Source organism: Triticum dicoccoides, chromosome 1A (assembly GCF_002162155.2).
Source record: "Triticum dicoccoides isolate Atlit2015 ecotype Zavitan chromosome 1A, WEW_v2.0, whole genome shotgun sequence".
NCBI classification, from domain to species: domain Eukaryota; kingdom Viridiplantae; phylum Streptophyta; class Magnoliopsida; order Poales; family Poaceae; genus Triticum; species Triticum dicoccoides.
Genome location: NC_041380.1, coordinates 56829043 through 56849032, shown reverse-complemented (window position 1 = coordinate 56849032; position 19990 = coordinate 56829043). Strand labels below are relative to the sequence as shown.

The 19990-nt window shown below is 44.8% G+C and overlaps 1 protein-coding gene, 1 long non-coding RNA gene and 1 pseudogene across 2 annotated transcripts; 2 read left to right on the top strand and 1 right to left on the bottom strand.

Moving 5' to 3' along the window:
• LOC119351165 overlaps positions 1–3718 on the top strand; it is a 39728-nt pseudogene extending 36010 nt beyond the window's left edge.
• Positions 1499–2648, top strand: LOC119362633. Its single transcript, XR_005173532.1, has 2 exons — positions 1499–1804; positions 2413–2648. It is a non-coding gene; the product is annotated as an uncharacterized LOC119362633 (long non-coding RNA).
• A 7182-nt stretch (positions 3719–10900) lies between the features above and the next one.
• LOC119362622 (protein IQ-DOMAIN 1-like) lies at positions 10901–14996 on the bottom strand. Its single transcript, XM_037627870.1, has 5 exons — positions 14327–14996; positions 13484–13786; positions 12358–12573; positions 12003–12122; positions 10901–11906 (listed from the first exon to the last, which is right to left on the bottom strand). The coding sequence occupies exons 1-5, from the start codon at positions 14399–14401 to the stop codon at positions 11178–11180; spliced, it is 1443 nt and encodes a 480-aa protein (XP_037483767.1). The 5' UTR covers positions 14402–14996; the 3' UTR covers positions 10901–11177.
• Positions 14997–19990: the final 4994 nt, after the last annotated feature.

Genomic DNA, 19990 nt, shown 5'->3' with positions numbered 1-19990 from the left:
GCGGGGAGGTGCTGCGCGGCGACGGCGGCGGCGGTGGGGAGCGGCGGCGGCGACGCGCGAGGAGGTGCGGCGTGACGGCGGCGGCGGCTTGCCCTAGGTCAGGACCTTCAAGATGATACCATGTAGACGGAAAAGTTTACAATACAATAATCGTTGTATTGATGGAGTGCTGGTGCACGTATATATATTATAAGAAAAGGCTTCTATCTCAACTATACAAAACTAGAAGGTGGATCACAACTCTAATACATGTGCAATATAAAACACATACTCAACACGACCGCAAAAGTGGCTATCTCGTGCTTTTTGCTCTATCGTGAGGCTAGCCCACAACGTGCTAGAGCTCACGGTCATGGCGGAGGTGGTATAGTGAGGAGAAGCAGGAGCGAGGTGGTGTGGTGTAGATCGTGCTGGCACGCCGCTTTAATACTAATATCAGTGAGAGGCCACCTTTGCTCTGGATCGGCATGAATGTGGCGCTGGCGTTTTGATCGACCATTAGTGGCATGAATGCACGGCAACCGCTTCACGTGGGAGAGTTTTTCCGGTGGGTTCAGAGTGTCCGGTGCATACGTGGCAATAGTCCGAACGCCTGCAAAGCCATCCCAGTTAGCCTTTATTTTGCGGAAAAATTGACGTTGAGACCAGTCCACGGACTGATGGAATACCGTGTTGAATGGCAAATCGTATGAAGACTGCTTTGTTCGAACGAATGCGGATGGTTTAAGGATCCGAGTTCGAGATGCCTTTTGTGATTTTAAAAAAGTTGCGTTCATAAATTTAAGGACCAAACGTGAACTGAGTGTAGCTCAAATGGTTAGGCTATTTATGATGAAACCAGTCCATCAAGGTTTATTTCTAAGGGTGACACATGTGCTCGTATTTTTCTAAATTTATTTCGATCCGGCAATGTTCATTTAGTAGGAGGAGTATAAGATATCCTCAAGGTATATCTTAGAGGTGTTCATAGGAATAAAATGTGTGTATACATGTTTGTATGATGAGTATATGTGAGCAACTCTAATTGTATAATAGCGTTTTAAAAAAAGTTTAAAGACCAGACTTGTACTCCCTCCGTCCCGACAAATATAAGATGTTTTTAAGCTATATATGTTAGATTGTAAAAAAGCAAATATATAAAGATGAACATTGTTTCACGCGCACCAACACGAATAGTAAATTCATAAAAATTAATGCTTTTTTAAAAAAATCTGAAATTTCACGTTACGAAATTTAGTCGACCATTCTACTTAGGTGTGAAGTTTTGTGATGTATTGATGTCCGTGATGTTCTTGTAGCGAAAAATTAGAACTGTATTTATCAAACAGTGTTTTTTTTTATATAGCTTTGATTTTGTCATTTTTGCCCAAACTACCAGAATGTGGTTTCTTCATGAAACTTCATATGAGTTGATTATGTATATTACAAAAATAAATTCGGATTTTGTTTTAATTTTCCTAGCATTTTTTCGAGTTTACTATTTTACCTACTGCTCCGTTTCATCAGCAAGTGAAAGAAAAACTGGCTCGGCAAGCTCAGTCCACACTCCGCACTCCACTACGATAGTACGATGGCGAGAGCGCCGCGACCTCGTCTTCGAGTCTGAGCCACCTATGGTGCCGCCGTGAACCACCGCCCCCGGTGCGGCCGGAGCTTCGCCGGTGGAATTCTGCGCCGCGCCTCCCTCGTAGCCCGACTCGCCCGCGCGGGACTCTGGTCGGTCTCCGGCTTCAAACCCTAGCTGCTGGCTGCTGCTAGTACGAAGGCTGCGGCTTCAAACCTTTGCCATCGCCCTCTCTGGTTGGTACATCTCTGCCTCCTTCTCCGTATTTCTCTATGCAATCAGGGGCTCAGGGCCATGTTTTATGTTTAGAGGGCTCAAATCTCCTTCTGAAGACGAGGGTTTACCGGCCTGCATTTGTTCGTGATTGGAAATTGACCTTCTTGTCAGTGAAGTGATGATTGGAAATTCTTTCCCCAAGAATGACTAACCAACAGTTTCCACTAGCTTACGCTTGCAGGCCACAATCTATTACATCGATGTCCTGTTTTGGTACTTCTTGCCATTTGCAATTTTTGAACTGCATAATGGGCGTCCGCTTTCTTTCATGAGACGACTTGTTTTGCCAACGCTCTACCATCCAATGCTCACAATTGCCCTGCACCTCATTCTGTACACATAATTTAGATATTTGATTTGATGATGTATATATATAAATTGCCCTGTACATAAATAAATTCAGAATTCATAAGGACAATTACTGTTTAATAGCTGCAAAGTTATGCCCCCTAGTGAGTAACTTTACCTTATTTTAAAACTATGAGAAAACTTAATCAGCTGGCATTCCAGTTCCCTTGTAAATTAAGCTTATTATTAGATACTTAGTGTTGGATTTGTTTTCACACTTACAGGCAATAGAGCCATGGCCAGGGGAAAGCAGCAGCAGAAGAAGACATTGGATCAGTCGAGATATCCTGAAATTAAGAAGCAGAAGCAATGTAACCCATATGTTGCTGCTAGATCTATCTCTTGCGACTGCAATTTTTGGGACACGAGGCAAAAAGATCTATATGATCAGATCTATCGTGAAAAGAAAGTTTTTTAGCACAGATTTGTGGAGTGGTCAGATATAGCTGATGCTGAAACATGTCCTTTTGACTTGTCCACTAAGTATGAGGATCTTGGTCTCAAAGGTCTGGCTAGTAACAACTCATCTTGGGTTTGGAATGAAGATGTTGTGAGACAATTTTATGGCACCCTTTACGTTGATCCTGATGGTAGGGAAATGAATTTCATGATAGGCTCGCAGCATTGTTTTGCCACCAAGGAAGATCTTGAAAAGGCCTTGCTCAAATCTCTTACTTCATTATATAGTCTCATATGTTAGAGCCAACATGTACAAATTCAGGAGTCCTTTAATGTCTAGAGCTGAGATGGACTTGTTTTGTTTTCTCTGAAAGACAAATGATCTGTCTGGTTGGTGTGGTCAATATTTTTGTGTAAGAGACATATCCTCTTCTTATACCCTTTTTGCAGTCTGAATCAATCAGAAGAGTCAAAAGACAAATCTGGCCTGGGGGTGTTTAATTTTCTTGCATTGGCAACGACCTGTCGAGATCAAAAAACTCGACTAAGACTCTGTTTTTCATTTGATTGTTCTTACATAGTAATGCTTATGCACGTCGAAATATGCACTGTGTTATCAACACTGATATCTCCCATCATTTATGTGTTTAACAGGCTGTGAGAAGGAAACCACGCAGAGGAGAGGACCTCTGGTACTCAAGAGACCAGTTCATACCGATATGGAGGTTGGTGCTGAGCGCGCAGTTTATCACGAGGTTGATTCCATCCTATGTGCCGAAGAAAGAGTTTGCAGATCTTCAGCCTCAAACTCAAATCCAGCTTGGCTTGTTGGAGAGAAGGTATATTTTCTACAGTCCATTCTCTGCAAGCAACTGCCGATCAACCAGAAGGGGATTTGGGCCTGCCGCGTCAACCCTCCTGAAGACGCTGAAGCGCGTGTGATGATCGAGCACTGGCGAGAAGGTATAATAGTTTTACTTGTTAGTTGAAGCTTGTGAACATAGACGTGAATGGAAGGAGTTAAGACACCCGATCATCCCCTGGAAGATTTCAGTTATCTACTTCCATGTTGGGGCTCATTTAGCATGAACTAAACTAATGCTTAATAGATTGTGCAATGTGCTTCGACCATGAATGCTTGATCAATTGCCATGATTAGTGATGGGACTGTGCTTGGATGTCTTGGCTGTTACTGTCTATCTATCTAATGTTGAATAAATAGGCAATTTCTCGATTAAATTAATCCATGAGTAAATCACTAGCATGGCATTGACTAAGTTGATGATGTACTGACTCTGATCTAAACATGCACGTACTAAGCAAACAGTAGACAAATCTACACATACTGCTAGTACTGCTAATATGAAAATAATCAGGAGCGGGATAAACGAGTTATACCCTCCAGTAGGCCACGCAGAGGCCGCGGCTTTGGTGGCAGCAGCGGCGTCCTCAGCGACCTTCTTGTCGGCTTCAGCTTTCTCGGCGGCGGCACGGTCGGCGTCGGTGGACATGGTGATGACGAAGGCGACGCAGACGTGGAGGAAGTAGACGATCGGAAGCGAGCAGTCGCGTAATCGCTGCCCAAAAACCTATTCGCCCCTCACCCCGTACAGGAACCAGAAGGGCGTGGTTTCGGAGACCTGCTCTCCCGTCGACCGTGTACGTGGCGGACGGGATGGAGTCACCGGCGGCAGCAGCAGCAAAGGAACGACGGTGGGCGTGCGCGTGAGCAGATGTGATCTGTTCGTGGCGGCTAGGGTTAGGAGACACCGCATACTTATAGGCGCAGCCGCGTGGAGAGACGTGGGCTCGACCCACGTCCGAGTCCGTGACAGCCCACGATCCGACGTCTCAGATCGTGGCCCAGCTGTCAGAAAACTCTCCGTTAGTGACTGGCAAAAATAAGCGCGTAGGTGTGAGCTCGGCTCGGCTCAATCCCGCAACCCGCGGCGCGTCGTGACGAGGCGTGGCGTGGCGTGGCGAGGCGGGCGGCGGAGGAGGAGTGCGCGAGGGCCTCTTCTCTTCTCAAGCTCCAATAGCATGTAGAAGAGAAACCCTTATAAACCACTCCAACTCTCCTTCCACTTCCGGGGTGGGACTAAACTTCCCACCACACCTAGTGCCATATAACCCACATGGGCCCTTAGAGATTTTTCAGAAATTGCAATATGGGCCTAGAGCCCATCTTAGATTTCAGCAATCCCCCACCAGATCTCGAGGGCCCATTGTGTCCTCTGTTCCAATTGCTGTTTCGATATACCAGTGTTTCAGTAAAGACCTGTTAAGGTTGAACTTCACCTAGAACAAGTGGCTACACTCCTTCACAACTGAACAGTGGACTATGCCTTGAATTGTCAGTTTGGCGTAAAGAAGTTTCACTACATGTCTTGCTAGTACTAGGCTGCCGAAGGCTGACCCCTCGGGTGGAGCATATAAGTCACACTCCTGGCCTATTCATGAGCTTACTAGAGATCACCCCAATCTCATAGACTGTGACCAGCAGTCGGGCTCATATAGGTGTGTTCCTCCAAAGATCGCTCTGTAGGATAGCATCTTGCTTTTATAAGCTTTGGAACACATTGAGACCGTAGTCATCCTACCATACAGTATCGAGAGTATTGCATCTCCAACGGAGTGGGTTAGTATAGTTACTCTCCTCAGTTCACCACTGGCTTGTTTTCCCAGGTCCTAGTTCACGGGATCTCCGATCATATAGGTTGGGTTACCACCATGGCAACTCATGTGGGTCTCATACCCATCTCCCTCGATGCATTATCTATCACAACATGTGATAGCCCTTTTGTAAAGGGATCTGCCAGATTTTTAGCCGTATGGACATAGTCCAACGCTATCACTCCGGAGTTTCTTAATTTTCTGACAGCTTTTAATCTCATTCTTATGTGTTTGGTGGACTTCATGTTGTCCTTTGAACTCTTCACCTTGGTGATGACAGTCTGATTGTCACAGTTCATAAGGATAGCCGGAACCGGTTTATCAACCAATGGCAAGTCCATCAAAAGATCTCGAAGCCATCTCGCTTCAACACCAGATGTGTCTAATGCCGTTAATTCTGCTTCCATTGTCGATCTCGTTAAGATCGTTTGCTTGCAAGACTTCCAGGAAACAGCGCCACCTCCAAGAGTAAACATATACCCAGTTGTGGCCTTCATCTCATCAGCATCAGAGATCCAATTCGCATCACTATACCCTTCAAGTACCGACGGGTATCCGGTATAGTGAAGTCCATAGTTCATAGTACCTTTCAGATAGCGCATAACTCTCTCAACAGCATGCCAATGTACATCACCCGGTTTGGAAACAAACCGGCTCAGTTTGCTCACAGCAAACGCGATGTCAGGCCTCGTTGCGCTCGCTAGGTACATCAGTGAACCAATGATTTGAGAGTATCTCAATTGATCTTTAGCCATGCCTTTGGACTTTCGAATCAGTACGCTAGGATCATATGGTGTTTGAGATGGTGTGCAGTCCGAATATCCAAAACGACTCAACACCTTCTCAACGTAATGGGATTGCAGAAGTGTGATCCCACCCTCATTATCTCTCAGTAGCTTGATGTTCAAGATAACATCAGCCACACCAAGGTCTTTCATCTCAAAGTTCTGAGATAGAAACAATTTGACCTCCTCAATTACTTTGAGGTTTGTTCCGAATATCAGTATGTCATCAACATACAAGCACAGTATAACTCCTTCGCCCCCACCATGGCGATAGTATACACATTTGTCAGCCTCATTAACAACGAAACCAACAGATGTCAGAGTTGTATTAAACTTATCATGCCATTGCTTAGGTGCTTGTTTCAGGCCATATAAAGATTTTATCAACCTACATACCTTTCTTTCCTGACCATCTATCACAAAGCCATCAGACTGTTGCATGTAGATTTCCTCCTTTAGCTCTCCATTTAGAAAAGCCGTCTTAACATCCATCTGATGGACGAGAAGACCATGTGAGGCCGCCAACGAGAGTAATATTCGAATGGTGGTCAGTCTAGCCACAGGTGAATAAGTATCAAAGAAATCTTCCTCTTCTTGCTGGTCATAGCCCTTGGCCACAAGCCTAGCCTTGTACTTTTCAATCGTACCATCGGGCCTAAGCTTCTTTTTGAACACCCACTTACATCCCAGTGGTTTGCAACCATAGGGACGGTCAGTGATCTCCCATGTCCCGTTAGCCATGATGGAATCCATCTCGCTACGGACCGCATCCTTCCAGTAGTCAGCTTCTGGAGAGGCATACGCTTCTGAAATAGAAGTGGGAGTATCATCCACGAGGTACACGAAGAAATCATCACCAAAGGTCTTTGCAGTCCTTTGTCTCTTGCCCCTACCAAGGGTTTCCTCGTCATCCTCCTCGGGATTTTCATCATGTGTTTGTTCATAATATTCCATAGGGATGGCAGGTTCAGGAGTGTCCTCAGATTCCTGTCTAGAAGTGCTTTGCATATCTCTCATAGGAAAAATATCCTCAAAGAATGTAGCATCCTTAGACTCCATAATTGTACCGATCTTCTGGTCAGGTACCTCAGATTTCACTACTAGAAATCTATAGCCAACGCTGTTCTTAGCGTAGCCCAAATTAATGCAGTCCACGGTCTTATGTCCAAGCTTACGCTTTTTGGGGATCGGCACGTTGACTTTCGCCAAACAGCCCCAAGTGCGCAAGTACGAGAGTGTCGTCCTTCTCTTTGCCCATTTCTCATAGGGAGTGATCTCACTATCCTTTGTCGGAACTTTATTCAGGACATGACATGCCATCAATATAGCCTCCCCCCACCATGCCTTGGATAAACCCGATGTATCTAACATGGCGTTAACCAAATCAGTTAGAGTACGGTTTTTCCGCTCGGCAACCCCGTTTGACTGGGGTGAATAGGGAGGCGTCCTCTCATGAATAATGCCGTGTTCCGCACAGAAGGAATCAAACTCACTCGAGAAGTACTCTCCACCACGATCTGACCGGACTCGTTTAATTTTCTTTTCAAGTTGATTTTCAACTTCTGCCTTATAGATTTTAAAGTAGTGTAGAGCCTCATCTTTAGTATTTAACAGATACACATAGCAATATCTAGTGGAATCATCTATCAATGTCATGAAGTATCTCTTTCCACCTTTAGTCAACACACCATTCATCTCGCAAAGATCAGAATGTATGAGTTCTAATGGTGCCAGGTGTCTCTCCTCCGCGGCCTTATGAGGCTTGCGAGGTTGCTTAGCTTGCACACATGAAAGGCACTTAGAACCTTTGGCTAAAGTGAAACTCGGGATTAAATCCAACTTGGCTAGCCGCGTCATAACACCAAAACTAATGTGACAAAGACGTGAATGCCAAACTTCAGATTCATTAACATTCGAATGAATATGGTTCACGACTTTATTACAAAAATCTGCGAGGGAAAGGCGGAACATCCCTCCGCTCTCATAACCTTTTCCAACAAAGAGTCCATATTTTATAACAACTAATTTATTAGACTCGAAAACCAACTTAAACCCTTCTCTACATAGAAGGGAGCCACTAACGAGGTTCTTCTTGATGGCGGGGACATGCTGCACGTTCTTCAGCTGCACGATCCTTCCCGAAGTAAACTTCAGATCGACCGTGCCAACACCATGAACAGAAGCACTCGCGCCATTCCCCATCAATACGGACCCGTGACCTGTGACCTGGTAAGAAGTGAACAATGAAATGTCAGCACACACATGAACACCTGCACCTGTGTCCACCCACCAATCGTTGGGTTGAAACACTGAAAAAACAGTAAATAAATTACCGTACCCAGATGCACCATTCTCATTGTTGCCCACAATCATGTTGACAGACTTGGAGTCCTGTCCTGACTTCTTGTACTTGTTTGGGCACTTGTTGGCCCAATGTTCAACCGAACCACAAGTAAAGCAGCCCTCGTCCTTCTTGTTCTTCTTGAAGGTCTTCTTACCCTTCTTCTTAAAGTCGGTATTGTGTTGGACACCGTTCTTTCCCTTGGGCTTGTGGGAGTTGAAGTTCTTCTGGTTCACCATGTTGGCAATAGAAGTCCCTTCGGCCCCTTTTCCGTGCGAGTCTTTTGCCCTCGAATTCTGCTCAACACTCAGATGGCCAATGACATCCTCCACAGAGAATTCACGCCTCTGATGTTTCAGAGTGGTGGCAAAGTTCCTCCAGGAATTAGGGAGCTTAGCGATTATGCAGCCCGCGACAAACTTGCCCGGTAACTCGCACTTGAGAAGCTCAAGTTCCTTAACAATGCATATTATCTCATGAGCCTGCTCCAATACAGGACGGTTTTCAACCATCTTGTAATCGTGGAACTGCTCTATAATATACATCTCGCTCCCTGCATCGGCGGCCCCGAATTTAGATTCGAGCGCCTCCCACAAGTCCTTGGCGACATGCACATGTAAATATGCGTCGACCAGTTTATCTCCGATCACGCTAAGAACTGCTCCGAGAAACACAACGGTAGCCTCCTTGAACGCCTTCTCCTGTTCAGGAGCAATCGTTCCCGTGGAGACACCGGTGACCCAGAACACGTTCATAGCCGTGAGCCATAACGTGGCCTTAGTCTGCCAACGCTTGAAGTATGTACCGGTAAACTTATCCGGTTTCAGTGCAGCGGCAAAGCCACTTGCCGAGAAATTCCTACACATAATAGGTTTTTGGATTGTTGAATAAATAGGCAATTTCTCGATTAAATTAATCCATGAGTAAATCACTAGCATGGCATTGACTAAGTTGATGACGTACTGACTCTGATCTAAACATGCACGTACTAAGCAAACAGTAGACAAATCTACACATACTGCTAGTACTGCTAATATGAAAATAATCAGGAGCGGGATAAACGAGTTATACCCTCCAGTAGGCCACGCAGAGGCCGCGGCTTTGGTGGCAGCAGCGGCGTCCTCAGCGACCTTCTTGTCGGCTTCAGCTTTCTCGGCGGCGGCACGGTCGGTGTCGGTGGACATGGTGATGACGAAGGCGACGCGGACGTGGAGGAAGTAGACGATCGGAAGCGAGCAGTCGCGTAATCGCTGCCCAAAAACCTATTCGCCCCTCACCCCGTACAGGAACCAGAAGGGCGTGGTTTCGGAGACCTGCTCTCCCGTCGACCGTGTACGTGGCGGACGGGATGGAGTCACCGGCGGCAGCAGCAGCAAAGGAACGACGGTGGGCGTGCGCGTGAGCAGATGTGATCTGTTCGTGGCGGCTAGGGTTAGGAGACACCGCATACTTATAGGCGCAGCCGCGTGAAGAGAGTCCGTGACAGCCCACGATCCGACGTCTCAGATCGTGGCCCAGCTGTCAGAAAACTCTCCGTTAGTGACTGGCAAAAATAAGCGCGTAGGTGTGAGCTCGGCTCGGCTCAATCCCGCAACCCGCGGCGCGGCGGGCGGCGGAGGAGGAGTGCGCGAGGGCCTCTTCTCTTCTCAAGCTCCAATAGCATGTAGAAAAGAAACCCTTATAAACCACTCCAACTCTCCTTCCACTTCCGGGGTGGGACTAAACTTCCCACCACACCTAGTGCCATATAACCCACATGGGCCCTTAGAGATTTTTCAGAAATTGCAATATGGGCCTAGAGCCCATCTTAGATTTCAGCATCTAAAACTGTTAGCTGTTTAAGAAGTGGAGATATGAGTATGTTTCTGAGGCTTGTCATGGACCTGATAAGGTGTGAAACATGCCATGTTTTGGCTTGAACCTTGACTGTATTTACTAATTAACCGAGCTCAATGGTAGTATTGTCATTCTGACACCAGTTTCGGGTTCATCTGCAGAGAACAAAATTAAGGCAAAAATGGTTCTTACTGGACAACCTTTTCATACTTTTGTGCAGGCCCCAATGAACAGAATTTTGCAGGAAAGTTTGCATAATTACAGTGTATTTCCACATAGATAAGCAAGAATATCATATTATTTCAAAAGTGCATTTGGAAGCGTCGAAGACATTCTCCCTCATCTTTTTTCCTCAGCAAAAAAGAAAAGATAAGGGAGAATGTCTTCGACACTTTGAAATGCACTTCTGAATAATATAAGATAAAAAAAATTTCAACTGGATGCTGGGCAATTGCCGTAATAAGAAAGGCAACATGATTAGAGGTCGCTACCATGGCCGACACCAACCATGGTGAGAGCATGGCCACCACCAACCATCGTTTTTTTTTGTACATGCGTAACCCAGTGAACAAAACCACTAATTTGATATGCTTTTGTGTAGACATTAAAAATAGGGTACTTATTGGGGCAGAGTGCTACATTGACATTAACAAGTTCATTGGGAATTTGGGACCATCGTAAAGGCATGGAAGAAATATATTGCTCGCATAAATAGAAGACCTGTGTACATACAAAGAGCAAACCCCATATGGTTTTACACAAGCAACAAATGGAATGGACCGACAGACGACACCGAGAGTCTTCCCTAATGAAGCCGACAATGTAGTCACAATAATAATTGGATGAAAACAAAATGCAACAATTCGAAGAACTTTGACCTTTTTTTCATGGGTGAAATATGTGTATCTGCATAATCCATAGTCCCGTCTCCACTTGTATGAGTTGCTTGTTTGTCTCAACCGCTGATCGCCAGGGCCTCTGGCTGCGGTGTCACAGCGATGTCCTTCACCACACTCTCCACCTTCGGAGGGCCAGAATGCCGCCTCATTGGCGAGGGGGGCACCCCTCCAGCTGGGAAGGACAGCCTCTTCTTGGCTGAACCAACGCTAATAGAGCCTCCTTTCTCTGGTGTCGTCTCTGCACTATCGATCAGTGGCGACCCCTGGAGGCGGGACTTGGCCCTAGCAGATTTTGTGGCAGCCATGTAGCTTGGGACTGATGGAGAGCTTGCGAGGCTCTCGTCATCCCGCACTGTTGAGGTGGCTATGCTGTGCCGCCTTGGTCGCTCGGACTGCACACTGAGCACGCTCCTTGCATCGTCATCCACCTGTGAAATCCCGTTCTTCGGTGTAGCAGGTTTCTTCTTCACAACTATTGGTGTCACTTTGGCAGTGGGTGTGGAAGGGGACAGCCGGGAGGCTGGGCGGATCAGCTTTGGAGTCGTCGGTGACGACTTGTCTGGCTTGGAGCCCCTACGGTTGAAGGCTTTAGTGATCTCGCCCTCTCCAAGGTTCAAACTCGTGCTCTTCACTGATCCCTGGTCAATGTTGCTTTCCTTGCCGGTTCCAGTGCGGCCGGCCTCAGAAGGCTTTGCTGCCATCCAGCGCTCCAGCCAGCTCCAGCCCCAGTGTGGGTTGTTTGGGTCTACAAACATTGGGTTGGAGGACCTTGAACTGCTCTTCCACTGCATAGTGCAAATTTTCAAGCATTTTAAGAATGACATAGTCGAATGAGATGAAACGAAGATTGGCATCTATTTTTAAGAATCGGGAAGGCCTACCTGATGGGAAAACGCGTATGCGAGCGCTCTCTCTCTTCTTATTGCAGCCTCTTGCCTGCTTATTAGACTTGCTTCGATCTTCTCCTTGGATTGAGTGGTGTCGTCCCAGTGCTCCCCCATCTGGTATTCATTCAAAAAATAGAGTATGCTTAATGCTCTCACTTAAAAGATGTAATTGCCCACGACTGCGAGATTTGGAGCAAAAGAGAAAGCGATACTTCTGGAAATTGGAGTACTCATCAAGCAAAATTCTTTCGTGCAATAACAAAAACTAGTAGATGCCTAGCGAGTTGAGTGGACAACAGTGGCGCACACAATATTTTTACTGATGAAGGTTTTGAGATGGTTTGCCTACCCTCAAACTGTCCAATTCTTGTTTCAGCAGGAGCTGGCGCTGGAGGGCTTGGTTCTCCTCAGACATCTTCAGCCTTCTTGAACGTATCTGTGACTGCACCCGTGCGAGAGTCTGCATACAGCGCAGAGTACTTGCAGCTTGACGCTTAACCGAATTACCCTCGACCAATGACTTCAATCTAACAAGGCCCCTCAAGGCTCGTAGTGCCCTCCTTGCCTGCATTATTACATTGACTCTCAGAATATGTATAGCAATCCTGGTTTGGAGAAAAAGGAGTATGTATAGCGGAAGAAAAGCATAATCTTATTCAGTAAATAAAAATTTCACAGGATATGGTATCATGTTTTTGGAATGGAACTACAAAGTCAAGTTCAAGACATGCTACCTTTGTATCAAGGCTATACCACAAAGCAATGCCATCAACATCAAAAAATGATTAAAAAATCAAATGAATAATGAAAGGTGGCTGCCACCAACTGACAGATGTGCATGGATTATTCTGTGATATTTGGCAAGATTTTTTTTGTAGGCCCTCTTCAACAGCATATACAGAGTAAATGAACATTAGTGAGTAAATCATAAGGGGCGATGAGTGCTTTTAAGGAGTAAGAGAGGATTGGTTTGTCGAAAAAAGAACAGAGGATTCTGGTAGGCAAGAATACTGGCTTGTTGAACCATAAAAGTTGATTTACCATGCAAAATTTGTGAACAGAACAGAGGAACTGTAAGTAGCTAAGAAATTTCACCAAGAGGCCTCAATTCAAATTAAAAGCAACTGACCAAGTTGTTGAGCTGATAATACCTAAACCTCAGAAGAGGATAAGAGAAAGTTTTGAGGAAGGCCACCATGGGGATTTGCTTGTGTGTTCAGGCATGTTCGTACAGCGACATAATCCATAAACAATACAAGAGTTTTTCTTCCAAAGTTGAAAAAATGCAAAGACCGGATCAGCGGCCATCAGAAAATAAAAGACTGCATGCAAGCACGTTTAATCTTTAATTTTTATAAATTTCATGACATAGTTAGAATGAAACCAGCCATTTAAGTATCCCAACTGTCACAATGAGCTCACAAAACATTCCAAATGGCATGAAATTGCTAATTCAAGAGCTGATGTCAAATTACCAGGTATCCCCTGAAGGCGGTCTGGATCTTGATTGCTGCTAGCTCTTCCCTCGATACACCAGGTGGCAATGCCGACGATGTCTGCGCAGGAGCATCAGGGGCTGCCTCCACGGTCACATGCTTGCTCTGCTCCTGCTCCTGCTCCAGCTCAACATCACGGACCTGAACCTCCTCAGTTTGGTGCGGGGATGGAACGGCGGGAGGCGGCAGCGGCGGCGGCATCGAAACATTGACTTCCAAGGAAGTGGAAGGTGTTAGATCTGGTGGACTGGGGTCTCTTGCAGCCAACTTCTTCCTCAGTTTCTGTACATTTGAAAGGCAAAGCTTGGGTTGTCATCACAATTCAGTTCAAATTACAGTACTATGATAACACAATCGCAAAGACAATACTAGTTTTATCACAGATATGTGAAATTAACTACTGGACAATCCAATTGTAGGTGGAAAGATGGTATCCCCTATTTATTACAGTTATTACTGAATGGCAAGTAAGAAATGAAAAGATGTTGTCCAAACATGACAGCCCAACTGAAACCATCACCATGAATAGACAGGCTATCAAAACTAGTACTAGTAAGAAATCTCTGCAATTAATTGCTGGCGTGAGCAAAACAATATGCCAATTTCAAGATTCTGTTGCCTAAAAAAATCCCCTAGAGGAACCAATAAGCTGAACTGTTTGCAATTAATTCATGGAGGAAACAGCCAAATCCTGATCAGACCCACAGCAAGCTCACAACAGCTAACAGTAAAATCTAAGTAAATCCAGCACAAGAACTCCATAAATAAATTAGTAGAGAGGAGAACCCGAAGCAAGAGCCACCGCCACAAATTAATTATTACCTCCTCCTTCTTCTCCTTGGACTCAGGGCTGAACACCTTCTTGACGGCGCCCAGCCACTTGCCCTTCTTCCCCATGGCCCCAACAAATTCTTGGCCAACAAACACTCACCGACGGGAAGGAGGACGAACACCGGCCGGTCAGTCAGATCTGCGCCTCCCAGATCTATCACTAGTTATCCACGGAGCGGGGCGGGACGGATGCCGCGGCGGCAAGGCAAGCGCACACACAAAAGGGCGCGGCTTTACCGCTGCAGGCAGTCTGCAGGGGAACCACCGCCAGTCCAACCAAATGGATCTTTCTGCGGAAGCAAGGTGAGGAGGGCGGGCAGGGCGGGCGAGTGCCCTTGCGGTGCGGTGCGGTGGCGAGCGGCAACTAACTAACGGGAAGGATGGGAGGGTGTGTCAGGTTGGCGTGAGAGGACAGCTGAGTTGCTGCGGGTATATCTGCGGGGATGGCATCATGTGGGAGGTGGTGGAGCGGGGTTGGAGGGCGAGGAGCTGGGAATTGTAGCTGGCTGGCTGGAGCCTGGAGGTGGTAGGACTGACAGGAGGGCACAGCGGGGAGCTGAGAGGTAGCTGCTGGGGTGGTGAGGGGAGGGAGAGTGAGGGATGGTCCGTGTGCACTTGCTTGGTGCCTGTTGGGATGCTCTCTCTCTCCCTCTTTGGGGTTGGACAGCTTGGATACAGAAGAGGGAAGGGATTGGAGTGGGAGTGGTATCTCCACTTGGTGCTCTTTATGTTTTGGGATTGGGTGCTTGGGTGTTTTGGGTATTCTTGGATGCACTTTAATGTTGATAGGATCGGCTGTTCGGCTGGATGGGGATAAACTATCCGCAAGAGATTCCAAATACTGGTGCAAATACTCCCACGGAATTGCTAATTTATTTTCCATAACTAGCGGCAAGTGATCTGAAATGTCGGTGCAAATACTTCTACAGAATTGCTATTTTTCAGTTGAAATGTTTTATTTTCAGCTTCAGTCAACATTTTTTTTACTCTCATTCTTCTCTTTATGTGCCTATTGGTTTCCATATATTTCTTTCATTTCTGTGTTTTGGCTATTGGGCATTCTTTTTTTTAGGGGAGCTAATGGATATTCTAGTTGGTAGTTTTGGTCCCTGTTTATTTATTTATTTTGGATAATAGACTTTGGCATGGATGGTTTTTTTCTTGTAGTTGAATTACGGTTTTATTTTACTTCTCTTCTTTTATAATTGTTTTTATCTTTTTGTTAGTTGTTAGTTCCTGCAAGAGTCGAGTCCATCGATCACCAAAATCCGAATTTGGCTTTAGAGAGTGTATGTTTTAATAATATGATAAATGCAAACTCGCTTGTTATCTGAATAGTTTGTGGTGAAATGTGATAATTAGGTACACTGAATTTTCATTGTTTTTGGTGCTGTTTATCTAGAGTAAACAAACAGTCCATTACACTTGTTTTACAAGCTCTAGACCATGTAAAGCATAACAAGCAAGGTCATGATTGAGGTTTTGTAATCATGTCAAATGGGTTTTTATTTAATAGTGACATGTGTTGATGTTTGTATGGTGCAGCATTTTGATTGATACCATATTAAAAATCATTCAAGTTGATAGTGTCACGTTTCGTTGTTTGTATGGTGCAGCATTTTGATTGATACCATATTAAAAATCATTCAAGTTTATAGTGTCACGTTTCGTTGTTTGTATGGTGCAAAAGTTTGATGATGCTGAACAGGAAATCAGTCAATTGTCAAATTGGCAGTCCCTGATCCTAAACTCGGAAATGAGGGCTTGCTTATTTTTTTAATAGATAAAATTTATGAAAAATAATGCATGCATCTTTGATTTGTGGAACTGAAAACATAGAACTAGAAAAAGAAACTGAAGTTGAATGTCGTTGGCATGATGGGTTTTACAGGATCGGAAAACATAATATGTGTAAAATATGCAGTTTGATTGCACCACAGAAAATAGTCAAAATCCCCTTGAATTTTACTAAAAGTGTGCGTGTTATAGTTTTCTTTTACTGATGTGCATGTTATAGTTGTCACCGAAACAAAACTGTGATGTTGTATTCAATGGGAAATTTTCTTTGAAATTTTAGGTAAAATATATCATAGCAAAACTCTAGGTTTTCCAGTCATACAAACCAAATAAGCTCCATATAAAGAAATCTAAGAAATATAATCCTCTAAAAAAATATTTACTAAAGAGACCCTACATGTTTTCCAAAAAAAAGGAAATAATAAGCTCTCTTATTTAAGTTGAGGGTATTAACCCAATTGAAGTGGCATTGTACTACATCCAATCCAGCTAAGTTTCTTAAGCACCTCCCAAAGCGCTTGAGTGTTTATCTTTTCCGAACTACCAGAAATATGCACAACCTGGCATTTGGTGCCTGCATCGACTAACAAAATAGTGCCGACAGTAGTTTCAAAGTTAAATTCTGCATCACACAAACAGTACAATATAATTATATAAACATCCTAACCTTAAATTATGTGATGTACTATGTACTCATATGAGTAGATTATAGTAAAATAGGTGGTTAGCTGATAATTGTGTGCAAGGACACTGTAACCACCACGGTACTGTGCATCCACCCCCCTATAAAGAGAAAACAAAACCTAAAATATGGGCAGCCCTAAACTGCTAGTGCACAAAACAAAAACCTACTATCATAATATGCCTTGGTGGCAGGGAATTATTTGGCGGATGATATTTCGACGTTACGCCAACTCATCGCCAGTTCGCCACTGTGTATATCTCTCTTTCTTGTTCATACTTTGGCTCCCACATGCTTGCGTGTTGTGCTGGCTGAGACTTTGCTAATTAAAGTCTAATTCTTATATCATAAGTTTTTCTACAGGTACACATCAAATAATTCTCTTTAGCTGTTCACCAGATCCTAAATTATATTACAGATAAATCCAAATAACAGCCTGGTGAATTCAGTTATATATTCCTTGGTTGTACTCTAAACATAAGAAATTAACAATTGCCAAAGGACACCCTGCAAAAATAAAAATGCCAAAGGGCAAGATATATCTATCTATGAAAGATGGGCAGAAGGTCAAGTACAGATATGCATGTGGAGTGATATCAACCTGAGGTTTGTCTCTTTGTTATCTTAGCCATTAGCCATGTGGATACTTAATTATAACAGGCTGCGCCCTAAGAAATTGATAGTTAATTTTTCAATGACCTGACACACATTAACTACAGGTCAAGCACTGTAATCATGGTCAAGGAGACACTTACACGGACTGATTATATAACTGATCGCCTTTCGTTGTGTTCCCCATCGGAGATTAGAAAATGTCACGAGTTGCAAAGCGACAGCCTAACGCGCCCTTATGCACCGGATTCATGCAATGCACGCATTATTTTTCAACTAATCATCTTAGAAAAGTTTAGGTGTGTTTGATTTTTCGCAACAACTGCCATCAGGCTCTGGTGTGAAAACAAACCAGGCCGATCGACTCGTCTCTACCGAATCTTGGCGGCAAATTGATGATGATGAATCCAATGAACCATTACCAAAACTTGAACCATATCATGTTATCATGTTCTTGGCAAAACAAAACAAAAGTTGAACCACATGCTAGCCTTTGGGATTGGAGCCATATTCAATGGCCCCGAGCTCACAATGTCGGTGCCATTGCGCTAACATCGGTGTACAGGGTCGACTCACTGACATGTTGCTACCTTGCAGTCGTCGGCACGACAAGTGTAGTTCTGAAACGGTGACAATATGGGGTAGTGTGAGGCCGACCTAAGGTGTGAGGTGCCGTTCAAATGGAGCCGGGGTGGGAGCCCTTTTCCTCTAAAGAAAATATGTCGTTCAAATTTCGAACGTGGTTGGTGTTCAAAAATAATTTCAAATGGGGTTAAAATCATCGTAATTTCCCCGGCTTCCTACCAAATACAGTTCCTAACTTGGGACTTGGTCGTGTATGCGAAAGCCGTTAAACTTTCGTGCTGCTTTGCTTTGAGACAAAACCTGACTGTCCCGTGATTGTGGATCAGTCAAGCTAGGCACATATGGCTAGCTCTGTATCTACTCCCCTCAAATGATGCATGCTGCCTTTTTTGCACGTCTCATGGAACTTCATTCGGATAGCTAGGGCCCATCACACCCATGATTCGGGAAATTAACTACAGTTAGTAGTGTTGCTACTTGCGGCTACTAATAATGGTGTTGGTTTAGTGGGTGAGAGATTAGGTAATCCCTTCTTTTCGATTTATAGGACTTATCTCAAAATTTTAGTTTTTTCATGTTATAAAGCTCAATTTGATTGTTTTTCATCACAAGTTTAGATTCTAAGATGCATTAAATTATTGCATGCAACTATTAAGAGAAAATTAACCAATGCATGTACTTTATGCATGCATGCATTGTAATTAATACATTGGTAGACATAATTTTTTAAGAAAAACAAAAGCATTAGTTGAGTGCTTTTGCAAATTACAAAAAATATTTCACCATTCATCATCTACCTTGATTGATGAAAATTTTGAATTGAGCCATATAAACCGAAAAGAAGGGAGTAAAAAATATCAGTTCAAAAACCGAGGTAAATTTTAGTCTGAATACTGCTGGTCAGGGCATCTACAACACCGACTCTCAAACCGCCCGCATACGTTCGCACCATGTGGTCCAGACCATGGAAGTCATCCAGTGTGGGACGTGTATCGGTCCGCTGAATGGTTCGGATGTGTTTTCTCCCGCAAATTGGAGACGAAGTGGTGGTGGTGGGGTGGGGTGGGGGGGAGGGGGCTTGCGGGAGTCCGGACAATAGCCACGTAGGATTCCGACACCCCGTCCCACTCAATCCCCCTCCCGGTCTCATTCCTTCCACTCCGCCCCTTTTTCCCCTTGATTTGCATCCGCATCCTCCACCTCTGCCATCGTTGTTGTACCTCTCCGGCCGCCGCAGAGGCATTGCCGGACGTTCGCAACTAGCACCGACACGTCTACTTGCCTTTACGACGGCACTGTCCATCCTGGAGCCGTTTGTACCCAGATACACTCCGTCCTCCTGTTGACGACCTTCATGTCGGACACCACGTCCGGCAGGTGTTCGGTCAAATGCCATTGAGCTTATTTTCGAACGAGGATGGCGAGCTACTCGACCATGGATGATGAGTTGTTGTGCGATGCGTGGTTGGTTGTATCCGCGGATTTCGTAGGCAGGAGCAGAGGGGGACCTTCTGGCAGCAAGTGCACGAATCGTTTCACGCAAGAAAGCACATTGCGCCCTACGACATGTACATCATTCAAGCACACAACGTGAGGTCGTTATCGTATCGCTGGTACGCTTTTCAGACCATTGTCACCAAGTTTTGTAACGTGGTTCGTCAGCTGGACGCAAGTTGGCCATTGCACACGGCAGATGACAAGATCGTAAGTTTTGCTTTCTCTTGCTGAACTTGTTGATTGATTCATTCACTCAATAATGTTGGTCTATACATTAGTAGTACGCGTACTACCGTGATGTACCACATGACAGAGGGACGGCCATTTACGTACACACAGGACAGAGGGACGGCCATTTACGTACACACGGTTGGATGAAGCTAAAGGGAGAGTATGTGTGGGACGACATGTCCGTTGATGAAAAATTTGTTGGACATCCTGTTAATCTAGTCGAATTTGAGATATTGTTGTACTAGACTTCA

Coding starts and splice junctions, on each gene's coding strand:
- LOC119362622 (XM_037627870.1), bottom strand. CDS start 14,401: ATGGGGAAGAAGGGCAAGTGGCTGGGCGCCGTCAAGAAGGTGTTCAGC. Junction 12,123..12,357: donor AAGAATTGGACAGTTTGAGG/GTAGGCAAACCA, acceptor AATGAATACCAG/ATGGGGGAGCACTGGGACGA. Junction 11,907..12,002: donor CATACGCGTTTTCCCATCAG/GTAGGCCTTCCC, acceptor TGCACTATGCAG/TGGAAGAGCAGTTCAAGGTC.